The sequence below is a fragment of the Polyodon spathula genome, chromosome 56 (genome assembly GCF_017654505.1).
Source record: "Polyodon spathula isolate WHYD16114869_AA chromosome 56, ASM1765450v1, whole genome shotgun sequence".
Lineage (NCBI taxonomy): Eukaryota > Metazoa > Chordata > Actinopteri > Acipenseriformes > Polyodontidae > Polyodon > Polyodon spathula.
In genome coordinates, this window is record NC_054589.1 from 321,748 (window position 1) to 348,342 (window position 26,595).

At 38.6% G+C, this 26,595-nt stretch overlaps 1 protein-coding gene and 1 long non-coding RNA gene across 2 annotated transcripts in view; one reads left to right on the forward strand and one right to left on the reverse strand.

Annotated features, from left to right (window-relative positions):
• Positions 1–7,191: 7,191 nt before the first annotated feature.
• Positions 7,192–20,941, reverse strand: LOC121307492. The gene is made up of 5 exons (XR_005948347.1): positions 20,721–20,941; positions 17,860–18,037; positions 15,115–15,178; positions 7,807–7,891; positions 7,192–7,637 (listed from the first exon to the last, which is right to left on the reverse strand). It is a non-coding gene; the product is annotated as an uncharacterized LOC121307492 (long non-coding RNA).
• Positions 20,942–21,258: 317 nt separating this feature from the next.
• The window catches only part of LOC121307508 (neurogenic locus notch homolog protein 1-like), a 34,813-nt gene continuing 29,476 nt past the window's right edge, over positions 21,259–26,595 (forward strand). The window contains exons 1-2 of the mRNA XM_041239690.1: positions 21,259–21,506; positions 23,700–23,784. Of these exons, the coding sequence (XP_041095624.1) occupies positions 21,449–21,506; positions 23,700–23,784 (143 nt within the window). The 5' untranslated portion in view covers positions 21,259–21,448. The remainder of the gene's footprint in view (positions 21,507–23,699; positions 23,785–26,595) is intronic.

Sequence of the window (26,595 nt, forward strand, 5' to 3'; positions counted from 1 at the left end):
GAAGAAGCACTCCCAGCATCAAAGACATCTGACAGAAAGAGCTAGCTTGTGTTTATTACAGATGAGTGCCAGTAAGGTTTAATAACAGACAGATAAAGGTGTAGCGACCCACATGGTGTTCAGACATATTTTCAGTCTATATTTCAGAGGGTCGTTGCTTTGTGAGCCTCTGATGAAATACGAACTGCAGGGTTTCCTGCAAAATGTCATCAGTGCAACAAAAACATTAGATGGAAAAAAGGCTACCCACTTTTGATCAATTATGTTTTGCTTTCAGAGCAATAAGAGACTGTGGAATTTGATACTAAAAGGAGGAATTCACCAACTTTATTTTATGGACAATATTTACATCAGTCATTTATATTTCACATATTTGGTGTGGCGAGGGAGGCAGAGGATGGGGATGACCAGTGTGTTGTTCATCTCAAACATGCTCCAATGGATCAGGGTGAGGAGACTGCGTTGTTACATGGCAGATGCAATGTCTTTGTCATTCCAAGAGTTGGAAATAGATGATCTGTTTTTGGGCCTCTTACTGGATATACACAATCTCTACAAATAATAATACAAATTTAAGATTTAAGACAACAAACAATAAGAAATTTCCAGTAAAATGATTTTTACTAGACCTATTTCTCTTGGATAACCAGCTCCATACTCAACACTGAGTCTCCTGAACCAGCAGGACCAGCTGAAAACTAGCAGCTCTGACCAGTATACATCAGTGCAGGTTATGGCTAGAATCTCCTCCAGAGTAGACCATCTCAATCGGATTGAGACCATCCTACAAGCTTGGTCTGGATGTTGCCAATAACACTGAGTGAAGCCCACCTGGTGCAGACTGGTCAAGTGATAAGCAGGAAAATGTTTTGTTTGTGGTGCTCTGTATGCAATCGTCTTCCTGTTGTTTGTTTTCTCTGTTGCCATGACAGACAAAAACTGGAACGGAAACTCCAGAACTACGGAACCACAAACCCATCTTGCGCATGCACCTGTATTCTGCTGCTGCGCATGCAAAGACCCAAATCCTATTTAATCTCTACTGGGTTCCTTGCACTGGTAATGAGACTGTAACTCCCTGTTAAGGGACCTTCACTGTTTTTTTAATCAGTACTGTTTAACTTGTAAGGCTTCCTTCTGTCACATCTGCCACCGTTAATTCATTTAACAAGCCATTTCTCTAAAGCAGCGCTCAGCGACTGAAGGTTTCTTAATGGGTGGATTTAAAAAGGAATTACATGGGACAACAACGCTTATACATGCTACTATGGTAGACCTCTCCCCTATCACTCCCAGTTGTAAGGGAACTTCCAAGAGTTCAGAATATTGTATGGGTATTTTGAATTAGAAGTACTTAATTTCCTAAGATTAAAAATGCTTGAACTTTTTACATTTTGGTAACTGCTCAGATAACCCATAACAAGACGCACCTCAATATAATTATACATACACGACTACAATATTATTAGCATGTGTAAGACTACATGTACTGTGTAGATTAATTAGACAGAGAATTGATATTGAATATTAATTACATTCCACTGCTGTATCAACACTTCTATATTTTATAAGCATATTTCTTATAAAGTTGAATGTTTGGACAATAAGTTACAGCTTTTATTGGCAATGTATATCCACCCCATTCATTCTGAAAGGCAATAAAACAACACTAATATTGCTATATATATATATATATATATATATATATATATTATATATATATATATATATATATATATATATATGCTTTTAAAGTCTTGGCAGTGCAATATCTCATACTTCACAGAGTTTACATAAACAGCTTTACATTTACAATGTGATGAAAAAATTTTGACCAAAGAGGAGCACAAAAATGAGGGCACGCTTCAAAATGAAGCCCTTGGTGTTTTAAAAACTAACCAGCACTTTTAACCACTAATAAAGAAGGCCCCAGTGTATTAACTTAACTGTCTGACAAGCAATGTGGTTCTTTTTATGAGAATACAGCCGCTTGTGATGGATGCCATAAAATATGGAAACAGTACGCTTTAACTACAGATCGCTCAACAGTGATTTAGAAATGTACAAAGAGTTAATGAAACTGACTAAAACTGTCTTGAAGACATTGAAAAAGATTTTTAGACTAAACGCTGAATTTACTGTTTCTTTTCATTTTTCTAAATCTTAATTACACTTTGAAACTTGTTTTCCAGCTAGCACTGTCTGCCCTGACAGCAGTATTTTGTCAATTGTATTTAATGGAGCTTGAACATGTTTGCATTTCGTATATATTTTTATTGTTGTACATGTAAATGACATTTAGGTCCAAGAGTCTTGCAATGCAAGTAGACTTATGAAGACAATGACCACATTGTTTATATGCGCTCACATGTACGTCATGTATTAGATTAATACTATAATTATACCATGTTCGTGGCTGTAGATAAAATATAGGATGCATACAGCATTGAACTCTTTCTAGATCTTGGTTGATTGTGTGATAATCGAGAGTACCATACGGAGATAGCAGCAGTGCGATATTTTAAAACAAAACTGCCGGTACTTATCAAACTCAGGGTAATATTTAACTTCAAAACACTCACAAATGATCTACCTGACTTGTAGTTTTCTCTTAATATTTAGCTTACAATTCTCAATAATTGACCAGTTTACAAGCATGTACCTTGGTTTAATACTTAATACTAGGGTGCAGGGTGTCTCTTTATAGATATGTCATCGCGTGCAGATGGGCAAGTTCTGCTGAAAAAACTGTGGGAAATTATTTCTATTATAATAAGAGACACACTACACACCATGCATGAATGTGATATATACAGACTATATTCATATAAATACAAGAGAGAGGACAAATCCTTAACGGTCTTAAAGGTGATTTATAATACAAAAACTAACAAAAATGCAAAATTATGTTTTGCCTACGGAGCTGGTTTTAAGAAGTACAGCTCTCCATGAGACCTTACCCCGAAAGTGGCTTGTCACAACTTGTCATGTGATTGTCGATGTAGTCACTCAAAGGGTTGTCAGCTTACACTCACAGCAGGAGGTGAATGGTCCGTTTATTTTCACTTAACCATCCACAATGGAAGCTTAACCATGGGAAAGGCGTGCAACTATATATAAGCCTATAATTATATAAATATATGAACCTCTAATTGTTTAGTATGTGTTTATTTTTCAATAAAGTTTTTTTTTCGTGTTTTTTTCAACCTAGCCAAAAGTTTTAAAGAGACAGTGTGGCTTAGTGGTTAAAATCCAAGAGGTGCAGCAAAAATCTAATCAGTTATTCAGAGATTTACTTCCAGTTATTATAGCTATTAAGGATCAATGATTTGTAAATGCAACATTTAAAATGTAGTTTTCTCTGCTATGATGCACATGGCATTTGCTTTTGTTTAAGATGTGTTTGCTGTATGGATGCATGAATTGCCAACTGCTTGTTTTATCACAAGGACTGCAACATTTTCTGCAGATGAATACACCCCTTGGGCCATAATTACATTGAAAAAACAACATATAAAACAACATCAATAGCAGTTATTATATTTATTTGCACATAAACCTGGGTATAAGCAACACCCCACAAAGATGGTGCTTCTTTACCATGCAGGAATATGTTGGTCCAATGCAAGGCATTACCCATCGATTCTCTACTCTGCGGAATGATCAGCACGGTTTCTTCAGGCAGCCACAGTGTTCCACTTTAATGCAGCACTTGCAGAACTGTGAGAAGTCATCACTGTGTAAAGGTGTCAAAGTACTGACACATCCACATTAACAGCAGCTGGTGAGGGCAAATGTGCAAATCTAAGACACGATTCAAATGTCTCTTTTCATTCACTATTTCTTGTTTCCTATTGTACATTGCTTTTGAACTAGGTTTTTCAATTACCGTATTCCTTTGCATTTAAGATGCACTTTTTAAACCAGTTTTTTCTTCTCAAAATCAACCAGCACCTTAAATTTGAGTATAGTGATTGGTGTATTAAAATCGCCAACAAAAGACATTACCCGACTGCACAAACAGCAACGTGACTGCTGAGAAAAGACGAACAAAGGCGTCACTGCCTGAATACACAAGCAGCAGCGTGACTTACTGCAGAAAAAAAACAAACGAACGCGTTACTGCCCGATCTCGAATCATCCATGACATACAGGCAGCCATTTTTAAAGAGCTTTCTGAGGAATTCGAAAAGAAGTACCAGCTTGGACAGATCGGAAATGCTGATTTTTTCTGATTTTTTGATATGCCAAGCAATACCATAGGTGTGAGTAATCACGACTGGAAATAATAAGCCACTCATAACTGTAATGTTCTGTGTGATGGCAGTCGGACGCAAATTGCCTCAATATGCATAATTGAGGTTGTATCTGTAAATGCATATTTATTGGATTTTTTATTTTTCCTCAAATTGAGGGTGGGAAATTTAGGCTGTGTCTTAAATTCAAGGGCGTCTTAAATTTGAAAGAATACAGCATTACTAGAATGTTAAAATGTCTTATTATTAAAGGATACTAATATTAGCTATTAATTAACCCAAGTGTTACCTAAGTAACAGCTGAGCAAATATTATAAACATGCTGTGAACAGCTTGATAAGGTCATAAAACAAATACTTAAGATGCAGCAGTTCAGAGGTTATCAGTCTATTCAACAGCTGGATATGAAATTAAGTGCTACTTGAAATTTAGACCAGGAATGAAATAGGTTTTCGAAGACACTTTATTTCACAGTCATTATTGTATCCCTTTAGAATGGAGGAATGGGATGACCTGGACTATGTTAAACACATACTGCTCTCTCTTGTACCCAGGAGCTCCAAGAACATACGCACCAGTACTCAGGTAATACAGGTTACTGTTTTCTTACTGGATACCACAGTTGGTGTATAAAACCCCAGCAAAGGTTTACAGAGATATTTAGGAGTGTAGATACCAGTTACTTGAAAATTTGACAAGATCATTTTTTGACCAGTATAATCAGCTCTTCAACCAGCAATTGAAAACCAGACTACAAGCTCTGAGCTGGACAGACCAGTGTTGGATATTTCTCACACCATAGGACTGTTCATCTTGGGTCTTCCACAAGAGTTTTGTATTGTTTACAAAATTCTATCTCTTCCTGTTATTTTTTTTATCTCTTAACAAAAAAGGCCTATGTAATGCATTTGTGTGTGCGTGTGTGTGTGCGTGGGTGTTGTATTAAAATATAATATTACTCACTCTTGTGAAAGAGTTCCCACTGTAAAGATGTAATACAGATGCTTTATAGTTCTTTAAGGGTTTAAAGCAGTGATAGAGAACGAGGGATATGCCCGGGCAAGTCTCTCCTCAGGAGTTTTTATAGAGGTTGGAAGTGAGTGCAGCTGATACAACACAGACAAGTATTATTTTGTGTGTGATTTATAACAGACTGATATGTACCTCACCCACACCCCAAAGAAACAATCATCTAGCTTGTGCATGAGGTCCTGAATCGGCACTGATACCCTATTTGTAAATATAAGGTACAGAATTTTGTGATTCAACATCAATGTCTGGTAACATTGATTTTTTCTGCATGTTATTTGAGAAAGAACTTTCCCACTCCCTGCATTCATTCAGTTAATGTGTATTGTGCTTATTTATTAAAGCCTTTTTAGATGTCCTCTGCAGCCACAGTCTTCATCAATAAATATGTAGTCGCTTTTAAATTGAGACAGATCAGAATCCCTTAAGATGTGTGACTCTATGGCCCTCTCAGTAGCATGTAGGATATAGATTCAGGGACACTTAGTACAATGCCCATTTCAAACTTTCAAAATCTTTTTACTGATAAGCGCTCAAGGACTGTGATATCAAAACACACAAAACAAAACGGAACAAAGATAAGACAAGCTTAGGTGATAACCTCAAAGACATTACGTATGGCAAATTATCTAATGGGAAATTTAAGGCATGACATTACATGAAATAACAAAGCAAGACAGTGGCCTTCAGCTGTAAAAGGCCTGAAAACCATTAGATCTGGTTTGGGATGCCTGCTAAGTGGAACTCATAAAATGTTCCCAAGCTTGTGGCACTGAGCGATTTCCCTCCTGTGCCAAATGTGAAGACCGAACATTAAGCAGACGTGTTTCCAGCATGAGCAAGAAGCACTGGGAATGAGCTGCCCTCCAGCCACTGCAAAGGGCAGTCCTTTGGGGTCTGGTTTGGCAGAGCTTTGTGGGAAAACCTGGCAATCTGCTCCCTTGTGCAAGTACATGGTCTAAGGACAGATAGAGGAATGCAGTTATTTATTTAACAGGGAGTCCATCTGAATTGCAAGAGCTCCTGGAATGCAACCATTAGAGTAAGTTAATTGAAATGTTGTTTACTACATCATTACTGCTTCCACTTTTGGTTAATTAACCTTATCTGGTTAAATTGTCCCGCCAGAAAGTGACCTCCTGGGGAGACCGAATGAATTTTGACATGTACGAAGCCTTGGTGTACTTCTTGACAGCAACCTCTCCTTTGATGCCCACATCTCCTCCGTGGTCAAATCTTCCTTCTACCATCTTTGAAACAATTCCAAAGTCCGTCCTTACCTTTCTCTTCCAGATACAGAGACACTCTGTCATGCATTTGTCTCCTTTCGACTCAGCAACTGCAACTCTCTATATGGTGGTCTCCCGGCACATACCATAAACTGACTGCAGCTAGTTCAGAATGCCGCTGCCAGGATCCTTGCCAGATGTAAAATACGTGATCACATCACACCCCGTCTTGCTCAGCTGCACTGGCTACTTGTTAAGTTCAGGATTATGTTCAAAACTCTCCTGCTCACCTACAATGCCTTCATCACACAGGTCCCGAGTACCTCCTCAACCTGCTGACCCGCTATGTCCCTGCCTGCAAGTGGAGGTCCTCCGACTCTGGCCTGCTTCTTATCCCCAAGCAAAAGTGCACCACACTTGGAGAACGCTTGTTTGCCTTCATGGCTCCGACTCTTTGGAACTCTCTACCAGCTTTGGTGCCTGATGCTCCCACCTTCGCTCGCTTTAAATCAACTCTCAAGACCCACTTGTTCTCTCTTGCTTTCCATGCTCTTTAAGCCTGATATCTGCTATTAGCTGCTGTGTTGCTGCTACTATCATGTATTATGCACTTTCCACTGCATTTAGTGGACTATTTCATGTATTATGCACTTTCCACTGTATTTAATGTATTATGGATTTTCTTGTTGTTACTACATCTCGTAAAGCGCTTTGTGATGGTGGTCCACTTCGTAATGGTGGTACTGTTCTGGGTCGGCACCTGGTCTGTTCAGTACCAGTTTGGTGACTGTAGCACCGGTTCAGTACGGTACAGTACAGGGTCGGAACCAGGATGGTACCAGGTCGGTTTGGTACCAGGTCGGTTTGGTACCAGTGCGGGTCATTACAAGAATGGGTCTACCGGTTCGCATTTACCGTGCTGGCAAAGCCACTCAGTCAGTACCAACATGAGACTGAGGGAAGCCTGCTTGTTAAAATAACTAACAGCCCTCGAAATGGTGATGCAAAAGCAGTCAATAAAACAGCAGCAGGATACTGTGGATGAGACTGCAAGCATTCTCAGCTGAAGCGTGTATCTTGATCCAGCGCAGCGCTGATTAGCCCAGCAGTTGTGCGCATATTTCTGTACAAAAAACACAGAAAATACAACAGGAGAAAATTATTTATCTACAGAAAACAGTAATACAACAATTACAGTTCACAAAATAAATGTAATTAAAAAATGAGAATTTAATTTAACTCCAGCCGGAGCTATGCAGCCTGGGGGGAGAGCACAAAATCAGCCGACTTACGTTGCTTGATCCCTGGGAAAGAGCGACTCAAGCTGCTGGCTCCACTCGGGGCACAAGGTCGATGCAGGACGTAACAAACAACAGACTGTAGTGCACAATAAACGTGAAAATAGATCACCTATTACAGTGTTAATGTAATAGCACATAACTTAAGTGTAAAATGCAATAATTTGTAAAAAATTATACAGTCATACGCAACAAGTACTTGTCTGATACCAGCCTTTCCTGTCAGGGCAATCTTAAATGGCGCTGGGATCTGTGTGTTCAGTCCCTCTATGGCCTCAGGAGCGTGCCCTGACTGTGTCACAGGCTCGGCGAGCAGCTTTGGTATATCTTATTCAAGATTCCAGGTCTTTAGGATGTAAATACCCATTCGGCAATGGTTACATTTCGTACTTGGAAGGGAACCTTAGTTAAACTAAATGGCAACTGAATAAACTACAATCAAATAGAATGTTCTGTACTGTCAAAATAAGGATGTCGGTTGTGGATTAAAAGAATCTCCGGTCTCGTCTCCTCAATTTGCCAGTTGAGTGTATGCACACTTAGATTATTATTATACTATACTAGGTTTTTACAATGGTAAACTGCAGTAAACCCAACATGCTGTCCCCATAGCAGAGGGCTTTGGTCTGTACTGAACTACATCTGTATCTACTGCTATACATTTTAAATCCTAACTAATTTGGGGTTTGACGTTTTTGAACACCTGCCGTAATGACACAGTCTTGGTTAGATCATGAGAAAACATACATCATATATTTTCCCATTTGCCAACAACCTACCCCTACCGAAGCATACACAAATAATTATAGTTTACAATGTGTAACATAAACTTACAACATATGGCGTAATTATTAGACTCCATACTAATATGAACACATATAAAAGAAAAAAGGTTTTGGAATGTCTCCTCCCCTAGGATTTAACGTCTCACTTTCTGCTTGAATGGCACATAAACCCTCAGGAATTACACAGATATAGTCTTGAAACCATGTATTAGATTCTTCGGTTTTGTCTGGTGGGCTTCCATCTTGTCAAGTCTTCAGACTTTACTCTTTATGTTAAGAATACTGTAAATTGTAAATGCGCACAGCAATGATAGATTTCTGCATAAAGAGAAGAATTAGCATACTGAATTCTGTTAGGCCGTAGTTATTTCTTTGATTGCATAATGTTACTGTGGTTAAGATTACTTTGAAGACGGATGCATTACAGAAAACCAGTTCCAAATTCAAAACTGAAGCAGTGGTTCAATTTTGTTTTAAAGAATAATATTTCAGTATCTCTTTGTGGAAGGTTGCCCCGCCCCTGTGCGTATTTTGTGTTTCGTTGTATGTTATGTTGTCTGTTATATTGTCTGTTATATGTATGTATGTATTGGTGCACAGAGTGTGGGTTATCATGAGTGATTTAAATTGTATATTTGTATATAGCCACAGGGATTGCACAATCACTCCATGTGCAGATTAGAGTGGGTATTAGGATGGAAGCATGGGGAGCACAATTAATTTGCGTGCAGATATACCGAGATTCCAATTCAATGATTGATTAGCAGTCTAGTCTCGGTATAAAAGATGCAGTGTTTCACTCACTCAGGGTGGGGTGTTCAATGTGGAGAGAACGGGAGAGTGTGAGGAGAAACCAAGAATTAGAGAATAACAATTGCTACTCGCGCTGGAAGCACCAGCACGGTACTTGTTGTTTGTTAGTGTTTTGTTTGTCGGTTTGTTTTGGCCAACGTGCCATTTTGTTCTGTATTTTGTGAAAGTCTTTTGTTTGTTTAAAATCTTTTGTTTGATAAAAAGCTGAGCGCCTAGCGTCTCAGTTTCAGCCCGCAGTTGCCTTGTGTGTGTGGATTCATTTCCTGGCCTGACGTCACCACCAGTCATCCTGGTCACACTCTTTCATAACTTTTTTTTTTTTTTTTTTTAACTAAACACTTAATAAAAAACAATTGAGGTAAAACTGAATACGTTTCAGAATTTTATTTACAGAGCTTAACAACTATATATATATATATATATAATATATAGTGTTAAGCTCTCTCTCTCTCTCTCTCTCTCTCTCTCTCTCTCTATATATATATATATATATAGATTCATTTGTGGTTTCAGCTACAAAGACTCCTGGCAAAACAACGCAATCAAACTGCAACAGACAAACAACCACAAAAAGCAGCTACAAAAAGCAGGAGGTATTTTGTGCAAAGTGTGATCATTAGCATTAATGTAAAAATGTGACAACCACAAGTCTTTGAAAGTACCGGTACCTCAAACATAGAAACATTTTAACTGATGCTGAACTGTTGAACTTTTAGTTTTTTAGACTTTACTTTTACTTTCACTGAGGTCAAGAGCATTTTGTCTGCCCCAATACTACTGACTTTATTTTGAAACAAGTGAAAATGTAATGGAAAGCATGAACACAACCGTATACAAAACTAGACACGAATGAATACAAAAAGGTGCAGTTTAATTACTGCTCTGAGAAGTTTCTTGCTAGTATATACCATTTAACAAAGTCTGCAGTAGGAATTTTCCCTGCAAGTGATTACCAAAATGATTTATTTCTGTAAATTATTATTTCTTGATAAGCTGATGCTAGTTTAACTTTCTATTATTGTATGTTGTTTCTATGTTGCTACTAAACTTAGTGGGCAACATGCCTTGGATCAGTGGCTGCATTAAGAAGTTATATATTTATATATTTTTTCAGTTCTTAAATTTAGAAGTCAGGGCCTGGCTTACATTCTGGTAGGTTTTACTTACCTATTACTGTTACGAAATTAACCGTTACAAAGTGAAATACTCACTATGAAAGTTGTTTGATCTTTAACATAACTACCATAGGGTCTACTTGCTGAAATTAACTTGTCTATTGCCATATTCTTATTTTTCCAATGCGTATCAAATCCTATGTAAGCCCAATTTGCTCATTTTAAGGTCATTATTACTGTTTGCATCAATTTCTTTAATGTTAGCACCATGATTAAACAATATCACCTTTAATATTTTTTACATCTCATGATGCTAAACAACATACTAAAAACTGAAGATGTTTAATGATGTTCACATGAATAGAAATAGATGTAAAGCAGACAAGTGTGCTTACATAGGACTCAATACAGTTCATTCTGCCAATATACCCAAATAGCTTTGCTATTTACTATTAAAGGTGAAACAACCTCCACAGTATTTTTTCTCTCATGCTATAGACCCTTGTTCTTCTCATTTGCTTCAAAATGAACAAAGGACACTGTAAAAAGTTTTGTAATGTTTTCAGGAGGGTGTTCTGAACACAGGTGCCTAGACACATGGACCACAGCAGACCCTGTTGCTATATGATCAAACAGCCAATACACACCCCGCCCCTACAGACAAACACGGCTGTAGACAACATTACTATAGGTCCTTGGTGCTCAAATGTCATCCTACAACTTCAATGTGAATGCCCCCACAGTTCCATGCATTTATTATTAAGATATGTATTCATTATTAAATGGTTCAATGATGTATACATGGCTTGCTTGCAGGGGCTTCCGAGTGGCGCATCCAGTAAAGGCGCTCCGTGTGGATTGCAGGAGGCTCCCCCTATAGACTGGAGATCGCAGGTTTGAATCCAGGCTATGTCATTGCCAACTGTGACCGGGGGTTCCCAGGGGGTGGCGCACAATTGGCCGAGCGCTGCCCGGGTAGGGAGGGCTTAGGTCGGCAGGGGAATGCACGGTTCACCGCGCACCACGACCCCTGTGGCTGATAGGGCGCCTGCGGGTCTGCAGTGGAGCCATTCAGATCTATGTTGTCCTCCAGCACTGTGGGTCCGGTGGATCCACAGTCTGAAAAATGCCGGACTGGCAGGAACGCGTTTTTGAGGACACGTGTTTCAGCCTCCATTCCCGAGTGGCCAGGGGGTTGCAGCAATGAACTGGGATAAAAACAATAATTAAGCATTCCAAATTGTGTTGGTTGTAGTCAGTAGGCTAGTGAATTGAACTTTAACACCTAAATCCTATCCAGCCCAAGTTTTGTTATGTAAGCCTAATGATGGGCCTTCAAGAAATCTTGAGTACAGCTGCTGTAGGCAACACTATTAATATCATTATAGTAAATTGTATGTGTTTTATAACTCCTGTTCTAAAGACATAGTTCTATTTTACTGGTGGTTAGGACACCAGACAGCACACATGCAATTTCAGTAACACTTTAATGAGTGATGAGAATTCAACTAGATGCTAGTATCTCCACTGGCATCTCTCATAAACTATTAACATAAACTAAAAAACAAGGAGCAGCCGTTGCAAAAGGGCTTAAAATATATGTGAATATAAAATAATGTTGCAGGGAAATGGCTTATTGTCATATGAAATATGAAGACTTTGGACCTTATTCACAAAACTTGAAGGACAAAGTTATTTAAAAAAAATGCTTTTTCAATGTCTGTAATGAAATAAAGTTTGACACATTCTTGAGAAACTTCTGAGTCAAAGCTTTGTGGCTAGTGCCCCATATCTCAACATCAGTTGCCTCTTATCATGTAGAAACCTAACAAATAACATGACCTCAATACGGATCCAAATAGGTCAGAAGTCAAGGTCAACACATTTAACTTGCAGTGTTTATATTATCCTGCAAATGTATATTCATTATCCCAAATGGTTTATGCGATACGAGCAAGGAGCGCTTAAGTTGTTATCAGGTACTTGACTTCATATATCATATAACATGAAAATAAGGTTGGAGTCGGTGCCTGATTTAATGACTGTCTTTTCTCCAAGAAGATTCGGTCTGCATGTAAACATACACATTCTCTTCCTGTCAGCCCCTCCCGTCCCTCTATTCTTCAAACCCTGAGGGGGGGTCTCCACTGGCTAGAGCTGTTTTAAAATAAAATAGTAGGTGCCATTAGCAGCTTGCTGGTAACTAACGTGCCTTTTCACACCTGGGAGACACTAACTATCTACCGAACATTATAGGAGGATTGTTTTGTGCCCAAAGCCACAAATGACTATAAGCTCCCAAAAGCAATTCACAGTTGCGACTCAGGATCAAAAGCTTATTCCATACATTATCTCTTTAAATATGCGGGGCTTTAACTTTTAAAAGTAACCCCTCATTCTCCCATATAAAAGCTCTATGTTATTTGTAGTTGCTTAATTACATTTGCACAAGCCCAATAGTTATAGTGGGTTGTATCCTATTCATTTCTACAACCATAATAAAGTGTTTTTGAGCAGGATATAGCAATAGTAGTTTAGCAATTAATTGACCTTTTTGTGAGATCCTGCACTAGTTTGCCACAACTATTCATTCTCCCTACCGAACATGTTTAAAAATTGTATTTGTTTATGTTTTAATTTCATTTGTTTCGCTGCAATCTTTAATGTAGTTTTGCAGTTCTTCTGTATTTTGTTGTATTTAACTACTTTTTTTTGTGACAGTTTTGAATAATGTATTCAGATTAGGGTTATCCTAGTAAATCCTTTTATTAAACCAAAACCTGATAAAATATTTGCTATATGGTTCTGTGAGCACTACATGGTCTTACTCTGTGGATGAAATTGTTGCAAGAAACAAAAGGATCTGGTCAATTTTTAAAATGTATTTAAAGTCTTGAATCCCTGACTTCAGGTTGAGGCAGGTCATAATCGAGGAGTCACGGTTTGGCCCCTTTCCAGTCAAGACATGCCGGACCGGACTGAGGAACTCCTGAGCCCAGCTCACTCTAGTTGTGATGGGAGGGAACCTCCAGCGATGGTTGAACTGGAAACCAGCCATGGGTAAAACACTACTGTGAGTACAAATAAACAGCAAAAATCGTATTTCCTTTTAATGTCTCCCATTCGGAATCATGCTTTTCACAGCACTGTTCTTGACAACTCAATTACTTACTTACTCATGAGAAGAAGGTGTGAAAATGTGGTTTATGGGAGAGGCTGGTTGTGGGACACATGAAAAGTTTCTAAATATCACGGGCACATTTCTGTGTGAAATTCTGGTTTGATCACGTCTTTGTACGACAATTTAAAGTTAGTGGTGAACCATTGGCACATCTTGACAGCCAAAACAAGTGATGTGTTTTACCAGTATTTCAAGGGACTGTACATAGAATTTATAAGACATTGACATATATTTCCTCTTCAGATTCTTTATAATTTCTGTGAATATGCAGCACAGCTATTATTTTAAATTACAAGCCCTATTCATGTAAGATATTTAAAGCTGTACTCCATTATACAACAGACCATAAGTGCACGCTTCCTTGCTGAGTGTTAAAAAAGACATCCCCATAAGAAAAATAGTATAGTATGACTGTCAGCCACTTTATCCTATGGCTAAGAAGTATATAGAGATAAGGGTGTGGGAGTTTGAAAACACAGGGGTCTAATGGTATTCTACTGTCTATATAATATCATATATAATAGCATTTAAATTCACTTCTGTTTAGATCAATTTAAGTGTTTTCATTTCTCTCATGACTCCCGATTTCCACGTTTGCCACCACTGATGGAAGGGTTGAGCTAACTTGACAATGTGAGTGTGTATTTTCTGTGGCTCTGGAAGGGAAGGAAGGGAGTTAAAGGAATTGGCTATTATTGTTGGCTGCGACCCAGTCACTGTTTTCCTCCGAGGCCCAGAGGTCAGAACTGGGTGGGAAACACGATCAGCCAGCAGGTCATTTCTCAGGCTGGGTGCAGGAGGTGGGGGTCGGGATGGGGGGTGGATGGACCAAATGAAGTCTGAACACCGCAACACATGAAGACAAAAACCATGAAATTCTCAGGCTGTTGAAATGCTTTTGGTTAGATTTTTTTAAAGTGTTGAATAGTGTAATAAACACAGTTACAAATATAAACTGCACTATAGTTCTGGGAACCGCTCTGCGGACCTCAAAGGAATGTTTGGTTACTACTCAATAGCACACTTCTACTCTAGCACAGATGCGGCTTCAACTGATCGTGCATGTCAGTAGCACCTTCTGAAAAATGGCACACTGAAATCTAATCTTAACTTCCTATTTTCCCAGAGCTCTGATGTGCAGGCTATCTCTTATTATAAAAGACATAATTTGGCACAGTTTCAGCTGCAGGTAAGGAAGCTTTCTTCCTCATTGAAACCTTGTTGCTACTACATGCAGCACTAAGAGGTTATGTGATCTGCAAGCAGTTTCTGTAGCCCAGAGTAGTAAAACACAATGGTGTTTTTTTTTAAACTGATTTTTTTTTTAACATATGTGTTGGACATTGGCTTTGTAATTCTCTTTAAAATGAACAGTGCAACTGCAGGAAAATAGATCTCTTTCACAAACCTATTAATGGGCCGGATTTTCCTGGAATCTCCTGGAATCTGGATCCTTCCTTACTCCCTTGTACCTGCAATGAACAGAAAGTAGATGACATGACATTAGAATCAATCAAACTAAACTATCCCATTTTAGTATTCTTAATGCATTATTTTTTCTGGATTTTAAATGTATTTTGCATGCATTGGCTTTACATTCATTAAAAATGTATTAGTACATCAGTTTCACTTTCCTGCTTGCATTTTGAATCCTTTAAAGTATTCTTACATGCATGCATTTGAAACCTAAAGACTTTTGCCTGCAAGTGTTCAAAGAGAAAGCCACCTAATCCCGTTCCTGGAATGGAAATATGAATAACCCTGGGGAGACAGGTTGCAAAATCTCTAACTTCCTCAAAGGTTTTGCATCCTGTTTAAAAATAACATATTGTAATTCTAATGGCATCACACCTCCATAGATAACACTCAGTTTGGCATATAGAGAAGATACAGGTTTTGTTCCATTCAATATTTTAAGAGCCAAATGCTACACCCACTGAGCAACCAAACCCTTTACTGAGGTATCAAGCCTTTACAATGTTTAATCAGCTGTAAATCACAATAATCACTATAATCGGCTAATTTAGACAGTGTGACAGATAGACGGACAGATTGAAGGACAGTTGGAGATGATCAGCGTATAATGGTCCTCATTTATTGAAGGAGAATCCTAAAAAGGAGTTGATATTATTAATCAAACCAAGTTTTGTTAAAGTCTGAAATAAATGGGTTGTGCATCAAGCTCAGTACAACATCAGTTTAATGAAAATACATTAGTCAACAGCACCAACTAACTGCTGTTAGAAATGTTCAAAAACTAAAATGAAAATGTAGTTAGCACGATGCAAACAAAATCACATAACCAGGGTGTAATCACACAGTACTCATAGTAACACATGTGGAAGCAGCTACTTTCATAACAGCTTTAGAGCTGAAGTTTAGATACTGTGAGACAAAGTGATAACCATGCTTCAAGAACTAAAGTCGGTACAAAAAAGGGATTTGAAGTACAAGTAACTGCAGTTTAAAAAAAATAAGCCTACTCGTTATAATGAACCAAAACTGCCCATATGAACATGTGAATACAAAGCGGCTATTTATATTAAACACATTAAATATATAATTATATGTTACACATGTCCCTACTTAAAGAGTATCTTATTATTTTAATCCCGTTTTCTTTTCATAAACCCAATTTGGTGAACCAATAAAAAAAGGTACATAGAATGCTACATTGCAAAAAGTGTGGAATATAAGTCTGGAGAGGGTATGCTAAGACACCCTAGCAGACCACAGGACTTAATTACATGACATATGAAGACAGGTTAACAGAATTAGATCTCTTCAGCCTATAAAAAAGAATGGAAAGAGGGGGCGTGATTGAAGTCTATAAAATCATAAATGGTCTAGAAAAAGTTAACTCAGGACACTATTTTCAAATTTAGGAGACAGAGCCAAGTCTGTCTAGTCTCCTCTGAAGCTCAATGAGGTGAACAATCCCTAGTCTATCCCCTCTGCAAGGGATCTTTTAATCCAACCACGACACTAAACAAGGTTAGAAACTAACACTGTTCCTGCACCCCTTCCTGGATTTCCAAACTACCCATGGTTAGGTATGCTTACAGGCCAACATCATGTCATCATTCAATAACACGTATCTACTGGCCCCTGTGGCTATTATAGTATTCTGAGGCTTGCTGCGACAATAAATATTTATTCTAATGGCTTGCCAGAACATGAAGTAAATGAGATCATTGGTCTCAATGTTTTATTCCTTGTTAAACAAATACACCTGAAATTAAAAAATGCTGTCAAAAATGAAGGAATTATTGTCTTTAAATATCACAATCATTTTCTACAGTGTGATTTATGTACCATATTGTCTGTCTTACACTGTTCTGCAATGCTTAAAGCAGTCGCCATGTGCGCCACTCACGTCAGTACATCACGTGTATGACGTCTTGAGCTTTTAAATGTACACACATAGAACTACAGTTTCCCCCTAGGCAACCTACTTTGAAAACCGCCAAGTTTCGGTGCAATTTAGTAGTTTAATGAGCGTTCAGATATTAACTTGCCTCCACAATAAAAAGATTTATGAGTTTGGGGAAACGAATCTGCCAGCAGCACCATTACAGGTTAAAAGTATCAACTGTGGAGATCTGCCAGAACCTACATGTTCTAAGACGTTATAAAGTTTTCCACACATATCAAGTTTTAATAAAAGGCAGGTAAACTTGGTTGTTTTACAGTTACCATCACTATGTAGAAACTGCACACCATTGACAAAGCTTAAGGCTCACTCTGCCATTACATTGGGCGTGCTTGATACAATATGAGCTAAATTAAACTTTCACAACAGTGACCCCAGAGCCATGTTTAAAAAGTGACTGTATCATGCAAAAAACAACAAGCTGGAATGCGCTCTTTTTGAGGTGATGTACAGAGCTTATCACTATAACATTTTGTACAAAGATTATAGGCTTCCAATTTAACTAACCGCTATCTGTATACTGAGCCCATCAGTGCCTGGAAGGTCTCAAATTAAATGTTGACACGGTTTTATTTTCTTAATAGTTTTTAAATGTCTGTGATTATACTTTTTTGACTTTGCTGTAACTGGGGGACTTACAGACTTGGACAGAAACTAGCCTACCTGTAAATGTTTAGGTAGGACTGCAGACCCTTTAAGGAGACTTTCATTAGTACCTACCAGTAATTTATACATAGTTTACCCAGCCCCACACATGGCAGTAAGTCCCTTTAATCACAGCAATGCAGCATGGCTTCACTTTTGCTAGCCCCAGGGTCAGCAATTATCCTTCAGAGAATGTTCCCACACTCCCAGTGTCTGATACCTGGGTATTCCTTCAGCCGTCAATTTTTTTTGCCTGAAGACACAAAAACTCACAGGTTAAAGCATGCAATCTTGTCATTTAATTTTTACTACCAAATACATTTCCACACACCACATGTTAAATGTATTACTGTGTTTTAAGATTGGTTGAAATACTATCCAGTGCCTGTTTCACACAGTATAGAGACTCAAATGTGTTTCAAATGGTGTGGAACACCTATTACATGAAAAGAGTACCTTTCATCTGAATAAATACAGAAATAAGGATGTAAATCTATGTTTTTTATATTAATGGCTGGTTTCACAGACCCTGACCAGCACTAATCCAGGACGTCCTTATGTAACCTTAGGTTATGAAACCAGCCATAATGTGTAAAACTTTTTTTTTTTTTGTGTGTATGGTCACTTACTGTAGAAATAAAGTACAATTATAAAAAGCATACTTGCTAAACTTCATACTGAAAACTGAAGTTGTTTAAAGATGGAATAGGAAAGTAGGACCCTAAAATGACGTAACTGACTTGCAAAAAATAGATGCTATGGTTGTTCCATTTAAGGTGAAACAGCTTCCACAGTAAGGCATTTTTGGCTGCCACCTGTTGGCAGAACTCCTGTCTTTAGACCTGTATCCTTTGCAGTATTGCACTTCTCAGAGCAAGCACTAGCAATGTCATCACTGCCCCTTTTCTTCTCTTTAACCCTTTGCTTTTATTTTAAACTTCAATTGGTACCCTTATAAAAGTTTACCACAGTATTTGTGCATGGTATAAATGCGGTGCTACCATGGTGATACGATGCATTTTCCATAGTTCACCCAGGTTTGCCACGTTTATCAATATGCTTTACCATACCGCGCCATTCTTTACAATGTTTTAATTAGACTTTATTAAACGCTGTTATACCCTTTATAAGGGTAATAAGCAGATATTGCAAAGACAGCACTGTAGATGGAATGCTTCTGCTGCTTCCTGGTACCTAATCACTTCCTGTGCTGTAAGTCAAACTCATTCCTGTAAGCCAGCTGCAATTACAAAAAACACTGATTCTCAGCACAACAAAAGGGACACGAGTTATAACATTAATAAATGAAACAGGAGGTAAGAAAATTGATTTTAAAGCAATGGATAGAACTATTTTGATGCTGGTAAACTTTGAATTGAGATATATTCTTAGAAATTGAAAAGATATGGGGCATTTATAACACAACAGGGTAGTTTGAAAAAAACAAAACCAGGACTAGACATGCACTAAATGGATTTCTTCACCCCCCCTGAGAGCATCCTTGCTTCATAGCGCCTGTTTTATTGTTGTCAACTATTAAGCAAATGTTCCGCTATGAACAAGGAAGCACAAGCAGATGTTTATCATCAACTACTTATTTACCTGAAACCCAACAGTCAGCATGTATTTTATGTGCTGTCTAACACCTGACTCCAGTGCTGGGGCAGCAGCTTGCGATTGTTATCAGCACTCACTGTCATGGTAGCTGAAGATGTTAACGCCGTGCCTGAGAAAGATTTGGCTTAGTGGAACGTCATAAGCCTTTATCTTCAGTACTAATCTGTGGACTATCTATCAGCGCATTTATTGGATTTAACGAATGGGTTGTTTTGGAATAAAGGGCTTACAAAAGATGTGTGCCAATAAAATGAACGCACCACGGTCCATATGGTGGGAAGGAGAGGAATGAAAATGAAATAGTTACAGAATATTTACTTAAGGTAATAACCATTAAAATTGGCAATCTAACATATCGGGAGTTTCTTGAGTTTCACCGGGAGATGGGAGATCTCTACATCAGGAGTCTCCCGAAATCGGGAGACTTGGCATGTATGGGTATCCTATGTTGGGCTACTTGTGCAATGTGGTTCATTTTAACACCACTTTTCTTGCATCGCATTTTATAACATGAGCATCATCTTCAAACAACTCTGAAGTCTTCACTGTGCTGTTTAGAATTGTGCAATGTGATACAGTTTAAAAGGTGATATTGTTTAAAGATGGTGCTCACATTAAAGTATGATAACCACGACTTAAATATGGGCCTACACAGAATCTGATACACATGGATCATTCTTTCCCATGGATGACGCAATTATTTAGTCCTCATTACAGCGTGCATACGTTATAGGTCAAGTTGCACAGCCAGATTTCATAGTAAACAGTGTGCAGAATGACATAAAACCCTGTGCCTCACTGTTTTTCTTTCAGCTGCAGTTTTTTGTTTTGCCTGTGTGCAAAGGTTTACATTCCCAGAAAGACACTGTTGGTGGTTGATCGGTGACACAAAACAAGGTATCTTCCAATGAGCAATACGGGGCAGCATCAGGATGTATTTATAAGTTAAAACAGCATAGGCTTCTCCTTGCTGTGTACTAGCACCGCAGTGTAGGAATACAGTAAAACACTAGACTGCGATAACAACATTAAACGGGAGACTACAGAGGCCAATTCCTTTGTTGACAGGTTAATTCACGTACAAGCAATATTGTAAATGTCGACTCTATCATTATAAATTGTTTTAATTATTATTATTTTAAACCACATATTTTATGTGGGCCTGTGCATGATAAGCATCACTCATTATTGGTGTTATTGGGTCTCAGAACCACAAATCAATGACAAATACCGTGTTTGACCTATAAATGATAATCGCAGAGTACTGGGTTCTTATACAAGCAATCATTTCAGCAAGATTCGGTGATAAACTTTTATACTTCTCTATGGCGTCCCGGCACTTCTTTCTGTACACAGTCACGTTAAAACACTGGTCTTTAGGTTGTTGTATTCATCCCTTTGTTACCCTCAAACTCCGCAGATAACTCTCAGGGTTTGCGCCCTCCTTACCATAATAAACAAAAGAGAGAAGCAAGGGCCTCTGTGTCACCAAGCTGCTACCCCAAGCCATCCCGTCATTGATTTGCAAATTAGACATATCGCTCCGCCTCAAAAAAAAAAAAAAAAAAAAAAAAACTTTAAGCCCTGTTATAGTAGTAGTGCTCTGTCTGGGAAAAATCATAGTTCCTGTTTTAAAAATTGTCCCGAAAACGCAACCGTCCATTAAAGTAGTTCTGATTGCAGGCTGTTTTATTGTGCAAAGCTACTTTGAATAGATAGGTGTGGTTTTCCCAATGATATCTGAGATACGGCTTTAGGAGAAAAAATATTTTTTTTCAAAAAGTACCTGCGCGGAAGGATAACGCCCCTGACTGCCTAGTGGAGATTGCTGTGCTTGACATGTTGAATCATTTAGACGTGAGAAGCTGATGAGTGAACAGCACACACGCACCAGCAGGATCAATTCCAAGGAGTAATCGTTACTGGGATTTATTAATTAAGGATATTATATATGTTTTAAACACTTGGAAGAAAAAAAACAAAAACTTTTGGATCTATGTTAACCCTACGTGGAATTATTAAGAATATTTAAAGCAGAAGAGAAGGAATGCATCACTTCTTTGTGAAACTAATATTTGTGATATCGCCGGTTGCTTTAACACGAGGTGAGTTGCAAGGGGTATAATACAGAAGTGCAAATATGCACTTTCTCATTGAAGGGGCTGATACAAGAAACGAGTAGTTGAATTAGAGGAATTTCCGTAGTGATCGACTTTTTTTGGGGGGGGTACTTTTTGTTTTATTGTGTTTAAATGTATTTACCTAACGAGACATTGTTTTATTTTAAAAGTACCCCAATGTTATTATATTTTGTAAAAAAGCAGAATATGGACCGGTGGGTTCGTGAGAACACGAATCTGCTTGCCCTGCGCGTAGGAAGACACTTGTTGCTTCTGGCAGAGCAGACCGTATTCGTTTTATTTCTAATGGGTTAACCTACGCGTCAACTTTAAGCGTATACTTCAAACAACGATTTTTTTTGTTTAGTATTTTGAGATAATATACAGTTTTATTATAAAATGTAAATTCGAAAATGGATTGATTTGTCTTGAATGAAAGTAAGTGACAAAAAATCAACGTGTCTTCGTTATCTCCAGTAAACTGCTTTAATAAATAAATGCAGCATAGCCCGTGCGTAAGTGTCGTTTAGAAAAGGGGTGTAAACGCTATTACTTGACATTTTCTTTCTTCGACGTCCTTGTATGTAAGCAAAATGTGGAGGACTTTTGTTCTCGGTAGTCGGCGACACATATTAATATGTAGGAGTGAGAACCAAAATGTGTGAAAGTTGAAACAGGTTTTCCGACAGCCTGCTAACCTACCATTATTTGTGCGCTATTTGCATAATTTCAGGTATATTTAGTTCACACACTTTATTGTGGGAAAATGTATTGCTTATCGTTTTGAATATTCTTAAGATGCATTATGACGCAAATGACCTTATGTGATTCAACTAAGACTTTGTCAGATGCCCCTTACAAATTCTAGTATCGCACTGCTTCAGAACGAGAAAGCAATGCGCTGAGTTATCATGGTGTCATTTGGTGTTTATATCACACAGCAGCTACATACTGTATCAGTTTATCAAAGTTACGGTAAGAAGCCTACGTGAAGTGAAACTGGTCAGGAGAAGACTACTTTTCCATAGTTGTGTTTATATTTTTTATGGTGAATTCTGAAATAAGTAACTTCAAACCAGTAGATAAGTAGCGCATTTTTTTTAAACAAGTTAGAGCAACATACAGATGCCGCGTATCAACTAAGGTTCCGTAAAAGTCTTAACCACAAAGTGCGGCGACAGAGCTCAAAGTACATCAACGTCCTCTTTTGAAGACCGCAAGATTGTCGCAGCGACTGAAAGTCTGCGCGCTTGCTGTCTCTAGCGGGTTGAGGAAAGCCGGGGTGGGCGGGGATCAGTAGGTACGGTGTTAATCCTGCCCTGCAGTAAACAATGCAACATGAGTTTTTTCCCCTTATACCACAAAGGGCGACTCCGATTTCTCCTTTTGTTTAAACACTGGAGGAGCCCTTGCTCTGCAGCTGTTGCTTTTTTTTCCCACGAACTCACACGCCAGGAAATTACACACAACTCCACTGTGTTTTAGCATCGTGAAGCCACTTTACCGACGGATTGATATGAAATAGAAGCACACAAAGAAAACACACACACACACACACACACACACACACACACACACAGACGCACACAAAGGGACTGCAGGACACGCGCTAGCTGCCAAACTAAACACTGAGTACTGTATGTAGCCATCTTTTAATCTTAAGGGTGTCTGTCAACCAGAGGCATATACAGCCAACCAGCAAGTGTACAGCGACTTGTTTTTACCTACTTTTGCCACTAGAGCACTTTAGAATAAAGTTTAGCATGTTTTGATTAGCCTCAGAGCTCCAGGGTCCTGGGTTCGATTCTGGCCTGGGGTCTGTCTGTGTGGAGTTTGCATGTTCTTCCCGTGTGCGCGTGGGTTTTCTCCGGGTACTCTGGTTTCCTCACACAGTCCAAAGACATGCTGGCTAGGTGGATTGGCCTCTCTAAATTGTCCCTTAGTTGCCCTGCGATGGACTGGCATCCCATCCAGGGAGTAGTCCCGCCTTGCGCCCTGTGCCTGCTGGGTTAGGCTCTGGCTCACCGCAACCCTCTATAGGATTAAGCAGTTACGGATGATGGTTGGGTGTTTTGATTAGTGTGTTTAACGGGACAAACATGTCTCAAAATGTCTTCATAGTGATTGGGGAATACATGATTTAAATCAAACATAACTCTGGTATTTACCTTTTAACAGGTTCAAGATGCACAGTCCTGCCTGCTGAGTCATGTTTGAATGGCGGGAGGTGTGACAGTGGCCCAGGCGGAACTGGGGAATGCAGGTAAGTTCACAAAGCCTTTTTCTATACAGATTAAGACGCACTGTAAACATCTGAACTTTGGAGAGTGTTCATTCCAGAGTTTGAATGGTAACTTTCCCTGGCAACATGGAGCATCTGCTCTTTTTGTGGTGTCTTCTATTTTAGTTCTCTTATTGGTGCTCTACCTCTGCCTAGGCATCTGCAAAAAAAAAAAAACAAACAAAAAAAACCTCTCGCAAATTAATTAGGCACATGAGCAATTTAGCGGACAAAGGCCTGCATCTTTTCTCCCCTCTCTCTCCTGAAGTCACTAATGAATGCAGGACACTTTTCTCTAGCAGAAGTCTCTTGGACGCTTGATGCTCTAAATCTTGTTTTTTCTTTTCTTTCACGGGGCGACAGCTGGGGTTCGGTTAAAACTCTGCAGCTATTGTAAGGAAGCAGATTAATGCTGTGTGACTAATCGTTGTGTGGCTTCCCAGAATGCTCAGCCCCCCATTTCCCTCGTCTGTCTTTTTTTTGAATGGGTATTCTTTCTTGTTTAATGCATCCAGTAATTTTCATTTAAGAGCACATATGGCAATTATCTCTAATTAGATTGCTTTGGGGTAGCATTCTGAAAAATACATAATCAAATGGTCGATGCTGTATAAGATGGGTTCATATCCAACATCCATTTAAATAACTGATCGATTTCTATTTTATACAACAGTTAACCTAGAATGAGCTCCAACTGAGATGTACATCTCAATTCCAATGTGATCCTGATTAAATCTGTACCAATAGCAAATACTGGCTCTCCAAGTCCTCACTAATGCAGTGGTATCTGTTTACTCTTAATCGTGGTTACAATCTTAGTAATGAAGTAAAGCAGAGGGTGAAATAGCCCAAGTTTGCATTTTTGCATCTCTAAGTGGATCCTGAATGAAATGAACCTCCTTGGCTAGCGTCCAGATCTTCTTTCTGTCTGGCATGATATGTAGCCTGGCCACAAAGCTACTATTGTCCATGTTCTCCCCTCAGACTCTTGCAACTAGAGAGTGAAGTGAAATAAATACTATAGATGAGAGAAGCTTCTCCAACAATGGGAAAGCCTTTTTCTTTTCCCTCCGAGAAATACAAAGACTAGTCCAGGTGGTAAGAGAATGCTGTGTGTTTTGGTTTTGTGCAGCTTGTGGTTTCAATCAGAAGAGTCAAAAACAGAACAGGGTTGTCTTTTGGTCCCCTTTTTTTCTTCAGCCAATGCATGGAATTTAAAAAAATCTAATACCAAAAACGCAAATATGAAAATGTGTATTATGATTTAATATTTTGTTCCCTTTATTTTGAGCTTAGCTGAAAGGGATACTCAAAGACAAACTTGTATCATTGGTTTTCTTGATAGTTTATTTTTGTGGCTTTTCAATGTTTTGTCTTTCTTTAAACTACTGAACTTGGTTGGCAGTGCTGTTGGAACCACCTGTTGTATCTCGGTGGCTTTTGTGGTGAACATTGTCTTCATTTCTGAGGGTGGAAAATGCCACGTGTAGATGGCATTGGTGCATACATGCTTACAAAAAGTAAGTAGGAATATTTGTTTATGTTTTTTTCTGATTAGTCCACTGAGATGTAAGCACCAAACTACGTTTCTCAAGGTGTGAAGCAGTTTTGTGATTTTTTTTTTTCTTCCCAAACTGCTGTCTTGTTTAGTTAATTTTGCTGGTTACTTGCTTCAACTATTGTTTTCTTATGAAAAGTCATTTCCTCTTCATGGCTTTGTCGCACATTTCTGCAATGGTACAGTGTGTAACTAAAGGAGGAAGAGGTGGGGGCCATTTTGTTGTCAGTTGTGAAATTACTCAGTAAGATTCTAACTGGTCTTAAAATACACTGCAGCAGAAATATTTTAGTTGTAAAACACAGTATGTGAAAACAAGAACAATAAATGAGTTTGTAATTTGCATGTTGCTGGTAGAATTCACTTTCCTGTGCCAATTAATAGATTAAGACATAAGACAATAGCGCTAAGGCTGTCCTTTAACAGTGAGAAAACAATATTGGCAGCATATTGATGTGAAACAGGACTAGCAAGTCACCATTATTGTTGTAACGCTGGAGATGAGATCATTTTAATGTAAGGGGGAAAGGGAGGCTCAGGATGGGTAATTATATATAATGGTTTCTTGAATAGGATATTCTGGTCTTTAGTTGGTGTTTTCTGGGATTAAGACAGAGCCTAATGTCTGCATCTATTGTACCAGGAGGTGTGGAAGTATTAAGAGGTACGGTGTAGTACCCCACCGTTAAATGGCTATGGCACCATAGAAAGTAGAATACTGTTTGTGTAGGATTCTTGTTTTGAATGGAGTTGAAAACGAGTCAAAGAATAAAGTAGCCAGCAGTGCAAGCAGCCTATAAGGTAGGAAAAGTTGAACAAAGCTGAATGTGAGGCTGAGCACTGCTTATGCGCAGTGGGCATAACCTTTGACACTTCTGAACAAACTGTCAAATATACAGGCAAGCTTTGATTGTCAGTGATTCATTCCATTTGGTTACAGTCTGTTTTGTGGTGGGATGTGGTAGTTTTTAGTAATAAGCTATTTTTTTTTCATGTTCTGTCAAGTGAGTGAGTGATTGATTTATTTATTTATTTTTTACATTTCTGTTTTGAGAAAGTCATCCTAGGCTGCAATACTGAATGATCTCTGAGTAGTGACAGGTAGGTTACTCTGTGAAGCAGTCAAGCTCATTTATTGAGGTAAGGGTACACTGACCCTGTGTTAATGTGTGACCAGCATGGGGGTAGGCCCCTGTCAGCAGGTTAATTAAGCTTGATGGGAATGTCTCAAGTCT